Source organism: Manacus candei, unplaced genomic scaffold, assembly GCF_025592945.1.
Source record: "Manacus candei isolate 608988 ecotype Guabito, Panama unplaced genomic scaffold, ASM2559294v1 h1tg000033l, whole genome shotgun sequence".
Taxonomy (NCBI): domain Eukaryota; kingdom Metazoa; phylum Chordata; class Aves; order Passeriformes; family Pipridae; genus Manacus; species Manacus candei.
The window spans coordinates 6,568,448-6,583,522 of record NW_026138081.1 but is presented as its reverse complement, the minus strand read 5'-3'; the positions used below and the strand labels follow the sequence as shown (position 1 = coordinate 6,583,522).

Sequence of the window (15,075 nt, the reverse complement as noted above, 5' to 3'; positions counted from 1 at the left end):
TGCCTGCCTGCATTAACCAGGACGACCTCCTGTCCTGGAGCCTCTCTGCTACCCGGCAGTGCTGCCATCTAGCAGGACCAGGGTGACTGGGCACTCTGACTGCTGCGACAGTGCAAGGTTTTCCTTAATTTACAGTTTGGAAAAGAAATGCTTCAGGTTGGTAAAAGGCACATAAGGGTCTTGGCCTAAGCACGAATTGCTCTGGAAAATCTGAGCAATATCTTTTTTTCCACTCTCAAGTATTTAAGGGACACGATAATTTACATCCACAGTTTTAGCTGGTGCCTTTTCTTTATACTCAACCAAGATGTTTCTGCTACTAAAGAAAAAAAAAGATGAATAATTATACTGTAATATAGACTAACGTCCCTGTTAAACTAAAAAGCATAAAACCTCTTTTCAGGCCACAAATGAAATTACACTGGGCTGAAGGCACAGGAACATAGTAAAAAGAACCTGAGCAAGCGGGATAACTGTAAGCAATGAGAGCTCATTTTGAGTAATACACAGAAATCCTTTGTTTAGCCCTGTAGATACATAGTTGGAAACGCAGTGTAAATCTTTCGTGGAAAAGCGCATTGATAAAATAACACATAAATTTAGCTATGGCTCCTCTGTAAATTGATGAGACAACTGGTTTGCTTCACATCTTCAAACACACAAATGGGAGGGTAGAGCTGCTGGGGCTCCACGGCAGACGCAGTGCAGAGGACTAGAAGCAAAGGGTTGTTGAGCGCCATGCAGTTAAGGGGTCGGCCTGGTACTGCAGGAGGATTTAGTCCTAAATATAGCAAGGGCTATCCTGGGAGACAAGAGTGGGCTGCCGGGAGTCTAACACCATATGAGCAGCTTTAGGTTTTGAGAACAATGATCGTGGCTGAGAGGCTGATTCTCTCAATATGGGCCAAATCCTGGCTACTGGCAAAAAGCCCAAGTGAAAAGGTTTTGGCTGGGGGGAGGGGGCAACCTCCTGTAGCATTTGGGAGACTGGCATTTCTTTTCCAAACAATACAATATGTAGGAGTTGCAGCAACAAAGATGGAGTTTTTCACTCCTATGCATGCTGTGATACAGCTATGAGATGTAACTACTTAACCTTTTGGTCAACACCCTGACACTTGCAGGCTGTCTGCTGCTTCCTCTTTGTTTTCTCTGCAGAAAATCCTGCCAAAAAGATTAACTGTGCCATGGAGAGGAACATGCAGAGTCCCTCATGCAGCAGAAGGAAATTCTATTGCAGTTGGGCAGTCTATGCCCCATAGGAGATGGTGACAGAGCAGGATACAACCCTACAGAAACAAGCAGGATACAGCTTCTGAGTAAAGGTGGCTATGCTGAGATAGGGAACACCAGCCCTGCTTGGATGCCTACCTAGAGAACATGACTTGGATATACAAACAGTTTTCCATGCCTCATCAACATCTGGGCTGTAAGATATCTGCTGCTGTATCAACTTGGATTGCCTTTAAATGGTTGAGCTTAAGCTCTTGGAGTCTAAATGTGTATCGAAATCTTATAACTGCCAACGAACTCCATCCTGACAGTCCACATTCATACCTGCTGTGGGTTGAGAAAGGAAGATCCGAAATGCATTGCTGATAAATCTTCCCAGGGATTTTTGTTTTAATTTTTAATTAGAAGTGTGAACACTTAAAGAGCTAACAACCCCTTAATAAAATTAAAGACTACACTGTTCCTGCAGCACATGGGTTTGGCAGGAAGGGACCATACCCCCATCCTCCATTAAAATTGGACTCCTGGAGTCCTGGCTTCTTGCTTAGAAAAGGATGCACTTGCAAGCACTTTCACTTCCTATCTGGGAGAAACAGAATAGCATCAGCAGCTTCCTGACCTGAAGAGGAAATGTTCTTGCTCTAGATCTGACATGCAATTGTTCCTTGCTTTCAAGAAGCACAATGCACACCACTGGCACAAAAGTCCCAGAGTCTGAGTGCTGAATTCAATATTTTAAGCAAGCTAGAGACTCTCCCATGTAATCCATTTAAAGTTATTTTTTGGAGGCGCACTGAGGCACTGTTAATGCTCATGCATGTAGTTCTAGATAGCTTGGCAGGATCAGCACCCTGAATAACAGGCAGACTATTGTCCTGTGGGAATATGCTGACTGTTCTTGTCACCCTATTCCCATGATCTTTCATTTGGAGAGATCTGCTGCCCTCCGTCACTGTGTGTGTAAGGAAAGAGCTCACCCGTGACTTTTTCCTGGCCCTTTTTCTGCTTGTGTGTGACAGAAGGGCATAGCATAGACAGCAGTTTGATCTCTGATGCCTTCAGAGACAGAAAGGCTGGATGTTAGCTGTTTTTCATATAACATGACTACTAAACTACAAATTAAAATGGAAGGCAAAAGATAAAAGAAGTACGTTCTGATGTGTGGTGCACAGGTACATTTCGAAAAAAACAAAAAAACCCCAAAACAAAACAGGAAAGTAACAACACAGTGTCTGCTCCTATGTAAATCTCTGCTTCAAGTCTTTTGTTTCCTGCTTTGTGCAGAATCAGACGCACCACATAAACCTCCATCATCACCTTCCTGGTTTTGCTCCAGACACCTAACTGTTCTTCTGGCTTTATTTGTGGGGCTCTGGCTCTTGATTTTAGATTCTGTTTGGTTGTAGGTTGTTTTGTGAAATCCACAAAGGAAGGAGCTTGCATTTTTGCTTCTAAGTGTAACAAATACACAACTGTGAGACTTTGTGTGTTTTCTAGAGTCACCATAAACCAAAGATAACTGGAGTGCAGTGTAAGAATAGATTTTCTCCTCCAGTCCCACAGAATCAAAGCAAAGGAGGAGAAGAGAATAAAGGTCAGGTCCTTGTGCACTCCCTAAGCTCCACAGGAAGGTCCAGGATGTCAGAAGCTTCCAGGAACCCTGGGCACACCATCCACGTATAAATACTGATGCAGTGCAGCAGTGCTTTCAATTCCCTGTAGTGCAGGTGCCAGCAGCACTGAGCAGCACTGGTTCAGGTGGACTTGAGCCCCCTTTCCAGGAAGAGCACCTGGGTCTGCCCCATACTCCCTTGCTAGCTGCCTGCACTGCCAACCGGAGCTGCTTTGCTGTTATCCTGATTCTCCATGCTTAGTCACCATCCTTTACAGGCGTGCATGTAACTGGGGTGACTGGGTGAAACTTTAAGAAAATAGGAATAATGTTTCATCAAGTTCTTACATGAAAGATGATACAGACACACAATGAACGATTATTTCCACATTTTCCTTCCATGCTGTTATTTTGCTCAAGACTTACAAAGAGTTCTGTATGCCTACTGAATAGGCACCAGACACACACTACTCTCTACATGCTTGCTTTCACATCCTGTGCATGTTTGAAAAGACAAAGTCAGGAGAAGAAAAGTCACCCCTCATCTTCCCTTCTTGGTAGAAAATGACATTCCACTTCCAAGAGATCTTTGCTTAAACCTGGAGTTTGGTTTTGAATTCAACAGGATCCTGTCAAGTTCTGTCAACACTCCCAGCTTCCTGACCAAACCAGAATGCGAGATGACTGCTCACTGATGAATCCTGTAAGGACTCGTATCTCTATCACAGTCCAGAAAAAACTGAACCAACACCAGGGACAGCTGAGAGCATGAACTGGGCCCAAATCTCAAATCTCAGATTATGTTTAAGGAAGAAATTTTTTACAATGAAGGTAGTGAAACACTGGAACAAGTTGTCCAGAGAGGTGGTGGATGCCCCATCCCGGGAAACATTCAAGGTCAGGTTGGACTCTGAGCAACTTGATGTAGTTGAAGATGTCTCTGCTCATTACAGGGAGTTGGACTAGATGAATTTTAAAGGTGCATTCCAAACCAAATTATTCCATGATTAATATCTGGGACAGGTACATTTCTGGTTTAAGTTGTCTGCAGTTTGGCATTATAGTCTAAATTTGTTCTGGAATTAGCCAAGGATCTGCAAAGTACAGTTAAAATCCCTAACTGAGCCTTGATTAGAACTGAATTTCTCTGCATCATCTTCACAGACACATTAGTTGATTAGTTCATGTAAAGGAATGTCAATCTAAAACTATTTTACTTATTAAAGAATAAAAATAAATAAAACAGGAAAGCAATTCCAAAGACACCTTACTCGAGAGTACCTGGGTCTGAAGCCTACCAATAAACGCAGACTAAATGTCCCAAAAAACATTACTATGAGGAGACATAATGCATTCTTGTGATACTAGCTCTCAACACCAAGGGACTGAGGAAAGGATTAAAGACTTTCTGAAGGCAGAAAGACATTTCAGGGGAGGCATGGAGATGCTTGACAGGGGTACAGGGAGAATGGCTAAAAAACTAATAACGTGTTGTACAGATAAGCCATAATTGTCACACTCACAGCTCTATGTTTCCATGTTAAAGATGAATTACTTTGGCTGTCAGCAGCTTCATTAGCCAAAAGAGGCCATTCAGATGGACCCAAGCCTATTTACTTTCCAGAGCTGGCAGTGCCTGCTTCATATTGCGGGTCCCCACATTGGTTGTTCACTGATGCTGATAACTCCTGTGGGAGCTTACATCTTGCTAAGTACTTCAGTGTTTAATTGAACTGACCTTTCCTGACGGTGCCCCTTGTATTAAAAGCTGCTTTACTCCCCAGTGAAAATGGTTTGATAATCATAATATTTTACTCAGAGGACAGTTGTTTAAGAGCAGAAAATAATCAGCTAAATTGGTAGGCTCCCCTCTGGAGAGGCCCAGCACTAAAATGACAAAAGGTGCTGCAGATCAAGAGAGCTGGCAGAGCTGATGATCAGGACAGAGCTAGGAGCTGTGCTGTGCTGCTTGAGGATCGGGGACACCAACAAACTGGAGAGTTGGGGGGAGGTGAGCGCAGGTTGAGTCAGTACAGCATGCTCTGCTCAGAGCCCAGGCGTGTTGGCACGGCTTGAGCGGGGCATGGGATGGGCAATGCCACATGTGGGAGACACAGCAAGAGACAGTTCTGTGCAAGCACAGACCTGGTGCAGGACTGCAGAGTGCAGCAGCAGTGAGGGACACACAGCAGGGCAAGTATCTTAAGCTGAGACGGGGAAATGGCAAAACAAACACTTGCTTCTGTGGTACAAGAATCCATCTTAGAGGTCTGTTTGAGAGAATAAATGCATATCAAATTCAGGTTTGGATTAGGAGCCCTTTGAGGACTGAGATTTGGAGATGAGATTTCCTTAAACAGAGGAACCATTTGCTTTCAGACCATTAGTGGCCTGGGGACAAAGAGGTTTGAAGTGAGAGGCATGTTTGCCTGGAGCCCCCTTTTCTCCCTGTTTTCTTCTCACTACTTGTCTTACCAGACGGTTGAACAGCATCTGGGAGAGCTTTTTGGGGCTTGCAGCCAAGGTTGTGCAAAGAAGCACATCCATGTAGACGTAGCTGGAAACACAATGTAAATCTTTCATGGAAAGGCACAATGATAAAGCACCTGATAACAGACAATTCTTTGTTTTCAACTTACTGTGATAATGCATTTGCTCACCTCAATGTGCTCTGCTACACCTTCTCCTTCCCAAGGACAACAATGTGTTCATTTCCAGACCTTTTTATACAGAACTGGCATTTTGTGGGTCTCTCAAATCAGGACTAGAGTGCTACATCACCTTCTACTATTTTTTCACTGCAGGAGTATCAATTTATTTTTTTTAGTTCAGCTAACATTTTTCTTTCCTCTTAGTGTCTCAGAGTTGCAGGCATTCAAAGAATGTTCTGTTGAGTAGACTAAATTTTTTCTTGTTCTTTATTTACAACGACATTTCAGTTGTTTTCCTCTTTGTGCTAAAGCTACATAGGACAGGACAACACTCATTTTCTCTCCAACTGGGAGTGTTTTGACTGGTTGTGTCTGATTGAGCCCCTAGGAATGTGGGATGTTTGAGAGCTCCCATGGGCTCCTGGTGCCAGGTTGCCAAGATAAGGCAGCTGCTGCAGATTTGTAGACAAGAGCCTCCATGGTGGCAGGGGTGAGCTGGGGGAGACACCAGGACGGTATCTGGGAGATTTAGAGTGCGCTGGGGTGACCTACATTGGGTCCCATGAAGTGGATGTGCAAAAAAAATTGTTCCCTCTCCTGGATGAGCCAGTAAAAGTCCATATTGCTTCAGCTCTGTCAGGGCACTACATCCTTCAGCAGTGTCCTGCTTCTTCCTGCTTTTGTTAGACAGATTTTCTCAGCTATCTGATCAAGCAGTCACAAACAGCTTGCTTGGCCCTTGGAGAGTTACCAGAAGTCCACTGCACATGAAGGTAACTGGGCTCACCTTCCATTGTGCTACCCTCTCTTGGCATAGACTCAAGTCTCCAAGATAACCATAGCTGGGTCTGAAGGTCTACCTTTGCCTCATACTTCTGTGTCCGTGAACCACAACAAATGAATTGAGGACATCTCTCAGCATAAAAATTCCCTGAAATAAAATTTACCCAAGGATCTAAAATTGCAGTTTAACTGCAAGGGCTCCAGCTTGATTTTATCAACTTCCCTTTGAATGGCAATTACATTGTGAACTGATCAGTTCGAGCCTAAATGCTCTGTCTTCTTTTAACTAAATACTCATTGTCTAAATATCCTTCTTACTCTTAGTACTTCGACTTACCAATTTAATCAGTTCCCCCATTATTCACCTATCTGCTCAACCCTGCATTTTGCCATCATTATTTTTTTCAGGTGTTGTAAGGAGTTCATTATACTGCCAAGCAAAGAATACATCTTAGCCAGAATGTTTTCATACTCCTGTATTTCTCAGCTTAAAAAGGACATTTAAGTTGCTTGATATTCACAGGGGATCTCCTTGAAACTTTGCGTACATTCCCTCTATTCTGGCCCCAAGGAATAAGACTGCATTCAGGAAAATACAGTAAATGATGCTGGTTTGAAAAATTCATTGCCTAACCTTGTATAAGTGGTCCACAACATCTCCCCTGAGATGGAAATATTTTGTTAGTGGAGTATTTTGAAGAACTGCCTTTGAATGCCAATTAAAAAATCCCCAAAAACAGAACAGAAATTCTTTTCATTTGCTGTTAGTTTTACTACATGCTTTGAAAAAAATGATTATGAGGAAGATATGTTTTATGTGTGTCCCTGGTAATATTTGTCAAATGATCCCTTCTTCCTTTTTCTTTTATAACAATTACAAAATTGTATTTTCACTTTCTCAGAAGGTTATGCAGCTTTATCCTTGCTTGTAACAGTTTTTTTCAAATTATCTATTTTCCTAAAGGCATTTTCCCTGTACGGTTTATCTGTAAAATTTCCCTGAAAAATCTGGGGCCCTTAGGAGGGAAGGATTAAGCACACTATGTTGCCTACTGTCCTATCATTACTCTAAGGCGTTGTCTGGTGGACAAATTTCTTGCTGTGTTGGAGGGAGCTGCTGCATTTGGGATTTGATGGGGGAATATAATTATCTGTAAGTAAATAAATGATAGAAAAAGAGTATTAGCCAGGATTTTGATATGATATCAGGCATTCTGTAAATATGTCTGAATTTGGTGACAGGGAGTACAGAGACACAAACTGAACTTTATAGCACTCTTTCATCTATGCTTTTTCTAAGACATAGCTCCAGCTTGTAGTGCCTTGCAGACTTGTAGATTTTGGAACATTTGTTCCCAGAGGAGCATTAGCCTGTTGTAACAGATAGATTCAACGAAAATATCATTTACCCAGCTTGAATAGATATCCTCAAAGTCACTTCAAACTGTGCATCTCCTTTACTTACAAGTGAGCAGTGAAAATGTGATAGTGGAATATCACAGTAAAAGATAGTAGTTCTATAAAACCAAAATCAAACCTGTGCATCTTCATATGTATATCTCCCTGGGTCTTTGACATTTTGGCTTGTTTTCTCATAGCTGTGGGAATCCAGGTTGATAGCACTTTGGGCCCCAGGAGCTAGAAACTCTTGCCAGATTTCTTCCACTCTGGTGGTTACATCCTGTAGAGGTTGTTTCTTGAGATCTTGCACAGCCAACCAAAACCTGTACTAGGCAAAAATTAAAAGGGCAGAAAAGAGAAAAAGATAGAAAGCTAGGTAAGACATTGTGAATAAGCCTGGGCAGAGTCCCAAAATACAGACACAGAACCTAATCTCACATCTATCAGAATTCACAGAAGACTCTCCATTTAGCATGATTTCAGGGAGAAAGTGTGGTGTACTTTACACTTTAAGATGTGATACATTCTTATTCAAAGTGCTCTCGCAGAAGTGTCAGATTAGTTATGCAAACAGGAAACCTCCAGAGCCATGCAGGTGGAGTAGGGGAGCAGGCTCTGCCTCCCACAGCCCCATGGCAATGTGCCAATGTGCTGGTCATTCCTGCCTGCAGGATCAGTCATCCAGAGGGGATGCAAAATGCAAACCAAACTTAATATTTGTATCATTTCCAATGTGAAGTTGTAGCAATGGCACTTAGAGAAACCTTTTTTTTTAATATATTACTCGTAAACTGACCAGCATTCAGATGGATGCCATGGGAAGAGATCAGAGAATCACAGAATATGCTGAGTTGGAAGGGACCCATAGATGAATCTTGTTATGGCCATACTCCAATTTTCTTGACTAGGCCATGCTTACGGACTAAAATGAATTCATAAACATTGAGAAGATAATCTCTTTCATGGCTAAGGGCATAATCCACATCTTGATCTGTGAAACCAAAGGCCAGAGAATATTTTTGCAAGAATGACATGCATGTCTTTTACCCTAGGAAAAAGAAAAGGCATTTTGTTGGCAATGCTAATTTTATTTATTGTTGACAGAAATATGCTCTTTCAGATGATTAATTCAGAAGATGCATGGTACCCAGCAGCATTTTGTTTTGGTTAACTCTATCTTCCAGCAAGAAGGTATCCCTGGAGGTTATCTGCCGTGGGTACTCAGGTCCTACAACCGGGCTGAACAGGTACAATAGTGCTCTGGAGGGAGTGCTGAGTGCTACAGGGCAAATAGGTACAGAAGGGACCTTTGCAGCCACCTGCAATAACCAGCTCTTTCCTAGCCCCTGGCAAAGAAGTCCATTGTCCAGGGATGACAAGGGCAGGGTTCACCTTGGCTGCCACTGCCCTGCACTGCTCTTATGCACTCACCTCTGCTTGGCACACTGTGCGGCAGGGACAGGGTTTGTCTGGGTCACTGCTTGTTCAGGGCACCTGCAAGAGCTGCACAACTTAGAAAATCCTGTGTCTCCCTTATAAACCAGTTGAACTTTCACTGAAATCCTGATTTCTCACCCCGAATGATTCAATGGTGCCAGCATGCTGCCACTAAGGCAAATGTTCCTCCATAGTGGAAGGAGGAAGATATAGACTGTCCCAAACAAAAACTCTGATGGCAGTGAGGGTAGGTGGAGAAGCCAGCAGCCTTGTGACTTCTGTGCTGTTTCTGACACTCAGAAACTCGTTCACTTCCCTACTGACTGGAGGTAGTACCTAACCACCCTGAAAACAGTGGGGTTATCGCAGTCAAATGAGGCAACGAACCCATTTAGTCTGGTCACCTACATGCAGTAGAGGGAAACAGTCGATTGGGGAAAAAAAGACATCCACACTGCATGCAAGGCCAGGCTAAATCCTCCTTGCCTGTCTGCTGCTTCTCCCCTACCATAAGAAGGCCTAATGTCACAGCCCTGACCCACCCAAGCCAATTCCTTCATACGGTTTTCCCATCTCCCTGGCAGGCTGTCAGTAAAACGGACTGGGGTACACTCAGATGCGGTATCAGTACTGTGGAGTCACGTACTTGTGGTGCTCACATAGTGATTTTTGGTTTTATAAACTGAAACAGAGTATTTGGGGTTGGTGCAGGTGTGTGCATGGTTGGTCCTTTTCCATCTATGAGATGTTAAGTGCACCTGGTGTCCTGCCTTGTTATTTGAACTGTGACACCCCACTTATCACATGCATGCCGAGAGTAAAGAGTAGCACTCACACTGCAATAATCTGATGCCATATGTGGCTTCTGTTACTTGAAAATATTTTATCATTCAATTTCAGATGCAATGGGAACATGTGAATGTAGAAAAGGCATAGGAGAAAAGATGCTAATCATTGCAGAGTAGCTGGGACACTTCAGACAAACATTTGGCTATAGAGAATGTTTTCTGCTGGCTTATCTTCTGCCCCTAGGAAGGCGGGCTGGGAAAGCACACTCGTGAGAGAACTGGGAACGCTGTGAAGTGACAGCTTGCCAGAACAGGAGTACCATCCATTTTAATAACCATTTGGCTCAATCTGAAAACCAACCAACCAGACCAACCTGACAGTAACAAGAACAAGCTCTTTTTACTGCAAGCAATTGCAGTTCATGCCCAAGGCTGGATGTCCTCTTCAAGGCAAAGGGGAGTTCTGTCTTGGTAAAAATTTCAAAGCTATTCACTACAGCTGGCATCTGAAAATCAAGGAACATCAAAGAGGGGTACCCAGTCCCACAGATTCAACTCCGAGGCAAATTCTCTGCCATAAGGATACATGCTGAAGCCAATGCATAAGCAGAGCTCCCTATGGGATTTACAGCATTTAAAAGAGAGAACCAGGTACTTCTGTCCAGGAAATGAGCAGACACACAGTGACTGCGCTGGAATTTCTGCTCAATTATAAAGTGCAAATGCACTCCCTGAATCACTTCTGCAATTTCTGAAGTGCAAGCCCAACCCCAAGTTCACAAGGAGTCAGAAGATCCTGCATTGCCTCCTCCCCTTCTGTAGGAGACAGATTTCCAGTAGACACCTCTTGCACAGGGCAGGGGAGGATTGAGATGTCCTTGTGTGTCCTCTCCACAGGTGCTCTATAAGCAGAGAAGGACTGGCACAGGGACTGTCTGCACAGAGGGAACAGCAGCACTGATCACATGTTCTTCATCCTTTATAAAACAGCATGTAAGGTCTGGCAAAGGCTGATAATATGATGTCCTAGTGTTGTCAGTGGCATAAACCATTCCAGCCGCATCCAGCTTGTAATTAAACTGCTATCACTTGCAGAAGATATGTCATAGTGGCACTTTATCCTCCACAGCTCCCTTAAGGCACAGAGAGATCCTGAACCTCAGTACACCTGCTCTGCCTCCCAGCAGGGCACTGTACAGTGCTTGGTCACTGCTGTTCACAGATGTCCCTCAGTGAAAAGACTGCTGGGGCAAGACAGGGAAGGTATGTTTTAAAACAATTAATTTTAAAACCTGATCAAGAGGCAAAATATGGATGATTCCAGAGACTGAGGAACAACTGACAAGATAAGGGCAGTATTGTATCCCCTTCTTGGGGGAGGACATGGTTCCTCTGGCTTGACAGAGAAATCACCAAGTCTTCAATAGGAGGCTGGAATCTGAGCTCACACCTCTCATCGCCTCAGCAGCTCCATGTCAGTTTCTGGTGCACCTCCCGTGTCTTGCACCTCTAGCCATTCACAAACCTTGTTCTCACTTCATTCACCAAGAGAAGTATCTTTTGAACATCTCAGTCGGGATGGGAAATAAATGAAAATAACAGGTATAAATCTACATGCAGCTCAGACAGGGGCAATATTCACATCTTTTTGTTGTTTAACAGCCAGATTCTTGGTACTGTGAGCCTGGCGTGGCCAAGACCAGCAGAAATCTGTCCTCGGTGGGCAAGCTGGGGGCGCAGGGCTGCTGCGAGGTTGTGTGCTGGGGCACAGGAGACTCTCCGAGGCGGCCGCAGTGTCGGTGGGGGCGGGGGCAAGCGTCCCGCAGGCCTCCCCCTCACCGTCCTTCCTCCCCTGCTCTGCTCTGCTGTGCTCTGCTCTCCTCTCCCAAGCCGTGCACCCAGCACCCACAGTGCAAGTCCCTCGCCCTGCTGCCTGTCCGTTCTCTGCGGCTGGAAGGCCCTTTATTCTCTGTGTCTGGGCAGCGCCCTCCGCCCGCCGCCGACCGAACCCGAACCCGAACCCGCTCCCGCCGAGCCCCGGGCCCGGCGCGAGGCCGCCCCCGCTCCAGCCCCGCGGCCCCCGCGCGGCCCTGCGGCGGAGCTGTGGCGCCGCCTGCTGGACAGGGGGACCCGCCCGGCCACGGCACTGCCCCGGCACCGGCACCGCAGAGCCGCTCCGGGAGCGGGGGCACTGCCTGGAAACTGCTCGGGAAACGCGTTTTGTTCAGTAAACTAGGGGCTTGGGGTGTGCGTGTGTGTGTTTACTTAATACACCAGCTCTCCTCGCTGCCTGAACCTCTCTCTTCCTGATGAAACCTGGAAAAAAAGTAATTGGCAACACGTTGTAGCCATTATGAGTCATGTAAGATATAAACACTTTCTTGCAGGTAAAATTCCATTCTGGCTAACTCCCTTTTCAACATATGCTCACAATCAATAAGGCCCAGACCGCCTGCATCCATGCACTACCAGCTCCACAGCGCATTCCCACAAAGCATCATGTGTTCCCCATTTAGGTCTATAAACAGGTGTGCAGCCTCCTTTTCCTTTGGGTGAAACTCCCATGTCTGATATTCCCACTTTGCTGTGTCTCTTTCCAGCTGACACTCTTTGAAGTTGGGGGGGGAGAGGAAATCAATCCATCAGTTAGATGAACATCTCAGAAATCTCAAGATGTCCCAGGAGATTCCTAGGTCATAAAATATGTATAATAACTCTCTGATGCCTTTTCTTTCCCTTTCCCTTTCCCTTTCCTTTCCTTTCCTTCTTTTTAATTGAAGCAGAATTTTGTCTACTATATTTTGGGTACTTCAAAAATCAGCAAAGTCAAAACAAATTGTAGATGAAAGACAGCAACTGAGACGAGATATAAAAGAGAGAAAGGAAAAGAGTTAAAATAAAAACAGAGAAAAATATCCAACTGACTGGCTTTCCTGCTCCCCCATAAATAATGGGCAGCCAGTAAATAAGTAAGTTGCAGGGCTCAGTCGAGCCCAGGAGACTGGTGGACATGATCCTGCAAGTTTATTAGAACACAGAAACACAGTTGGAAGGAGATCTGGGAGGTCATTGAGTCTAGTCTGCTGCTATATCTGGCAGTGCCTCACCCGAGACCCCCACCGGGACCAATTTTTCTCAGCTAGGAAAATATGGAAATACCCCACCACGATCAGCCCTGTGATTTGGGACTTGCACCACTGGGTATAAGAGCAGAATTTGGTCCTCTTGCTATACTACTGGATTACATTCATTTCAAGGCATTCTCAAGCACACACTTCATGAAGTCTTTTCTAGTGCTACCAGGAATTTCCAGGTTTTCTCATGTGCCTTAAGTTAAACACAGGCTCTGGCCTACAGGGCTCCGGCCAGCGCTAATGAAGATCCCACTGACACTCCTAAGAGATAATACAACCCGGCCGCAAAAGTTCCCAGATCTCTGGATAGTTACTGGGGCAAGACTCCTTGAAAGATTAACTACAAATGTCATTTTTCTAGCAAGGTTCTAGATGCTGTGCCATCAAAAACTCCTTACAGCTTCCCAGAGTTTGGTGGGACTATCTCATTTCACTGTAGATGTCTACCATGCAGACACTGTCATTGAATCAGTCTCCCCAGGCTTATGGTAAAAAGAGACAAGCACTTTACAGTGTAATTTAGGTCCTTATAGTTTTGCTTCCACTTAAAACTGAAACAAATCCTTCCCAGGTGATTCACTGATTCTTCTTCGGCTTCTCTTGTCTCTCTCTAAATATAGCCTGGATAATACAGAAAAAAGTGCATCCTTCCAAGCTGTAAACTTAGGTGAGACAGATACCAACCTTGCTGCTGAGAGTAACTTAGATTTTCCTTGCGTGTTTAAGCATCCAGCAGTTGCTTTCCTTTATGCCACACACTCCAAATGAGAATTGAAGAGCTTTCTCTGCTTCACCTGAACCCTACAGAGAGCCACTTTCTTCTCTCAAGCACCACTGTTACCAATCCACCTTATTCTAGTTTTCTTCATTAATATTTCTGCCTTTGCATTCTGTTATTTAAAGCTTTAAGCAGGCTTGCTAATGCTTATCCAGTATTAGATAATAACGATATACCATGATAATGATACCCTAAGAATTATAGCAAAGTTCCCATATTAACTAAGAATGATACCCATGTCTTCCACAAAGGATGCAGGATTTAACCTCTCTATGCTAGCCTGCTGACTTGCCACCTCCCTTCACTACAAGCCGTCTCAAAACCAAAGAGAATGAACATCAGCAGGAGGAACAGCTTCGACTGACCAAGGGAGGTATGTTTGCCTTCTCATAATGCAACTTTCTCCATTTGTTTCAGTAGGATGAATGTGGAGGACACCCACTAGTCATAAACCTGCTGGATTTCATTGGCACAACCCCAGATATATTTCAGAACACCCATCTTAGGAGTACTTTAATACAGTATATTAATTTTGCACTTCACTACAATTTAATTGCAAATGAGCACCACTGTACATAAGTACAGTCAGCATATGCAAGTTCAGTACCTTTTCAGCAATAAACTTCCAAGCTCATTTATGTAATTAGTAACACTCCCTTGTTTATCTAACAGTTTAACTTTCAGGTTTTTAAAAACAAGAAATATAAAACTGCATTGAGTTTTCACTGTTTTGCTGCTTGCATGCTTTTTGTATTTCCCCTTGGATAGGCAAATCTGATAAATACAGTGGTCAGTTGACTGACTTCATGCTCAGTTGACAGCAGATTTCCAAATCCCAAGAGCAGGCACAGTTCTGCCAGTGAACCTGCAAAGCTCTCTGGCCATCCCTGCCAATGCTCACTCAGCATTCTGGAACAGGACTGCCTCAAAGGAAGCACAAGAACAGGTCCCTATACCATATACTGAGACAGAACCACAGCACCACAACAAAGCCTCTGCACCATAATTCAGACTCCATAAAAAAGTGGGTTTTACCGGATACCGCCACATCTAGGGCAGTCAAATTCCATTACTGATGGATCCTTCTGTGTCTCTAGGACTAACCAGGGGAACGAGTAGATGAGAACTACTGCAGATAATGCATGAAGTGCCTCTGACCTCTGTTACCTCAGTTAAGGAGCAGGTTAAGGATCCCACACAGGAGTACAAAAGCACAGAGTGGCACGCTGACACTAACTCAAGCTTTCCCTTGCTTGCT

At 44.3% G+C, this 15,075-nt stretch overlaps 1 protein-coding gene across 6 annotated transcripts in view; it reads right to left on the bottom strand.

Annotated features, from left to right (window-relative positions):
* The window catches only part of RGS6 (regulator of G protein signaling 6), a 266,662-nt gene that overhangs the window by 33,369 nt on the left and 218,218 nt on the right, over positions 1 to 15,075 (bottom strand). For all 6 annotated transcript variants that reach the window (XM_051791575.1, XM_051791579.1, XM_051791580.1 and 3 more), the window contains one exon: positions 7,817 to 8,003. In XM_051791575.1, the coding sequence (XP_051647535.1) occupies positions 7,817 to 8,003 (187 nt within the window). The remainder of the gene's footprint in view (positions 1 to 7,816; positions 8,004 to 15,075) is intronic.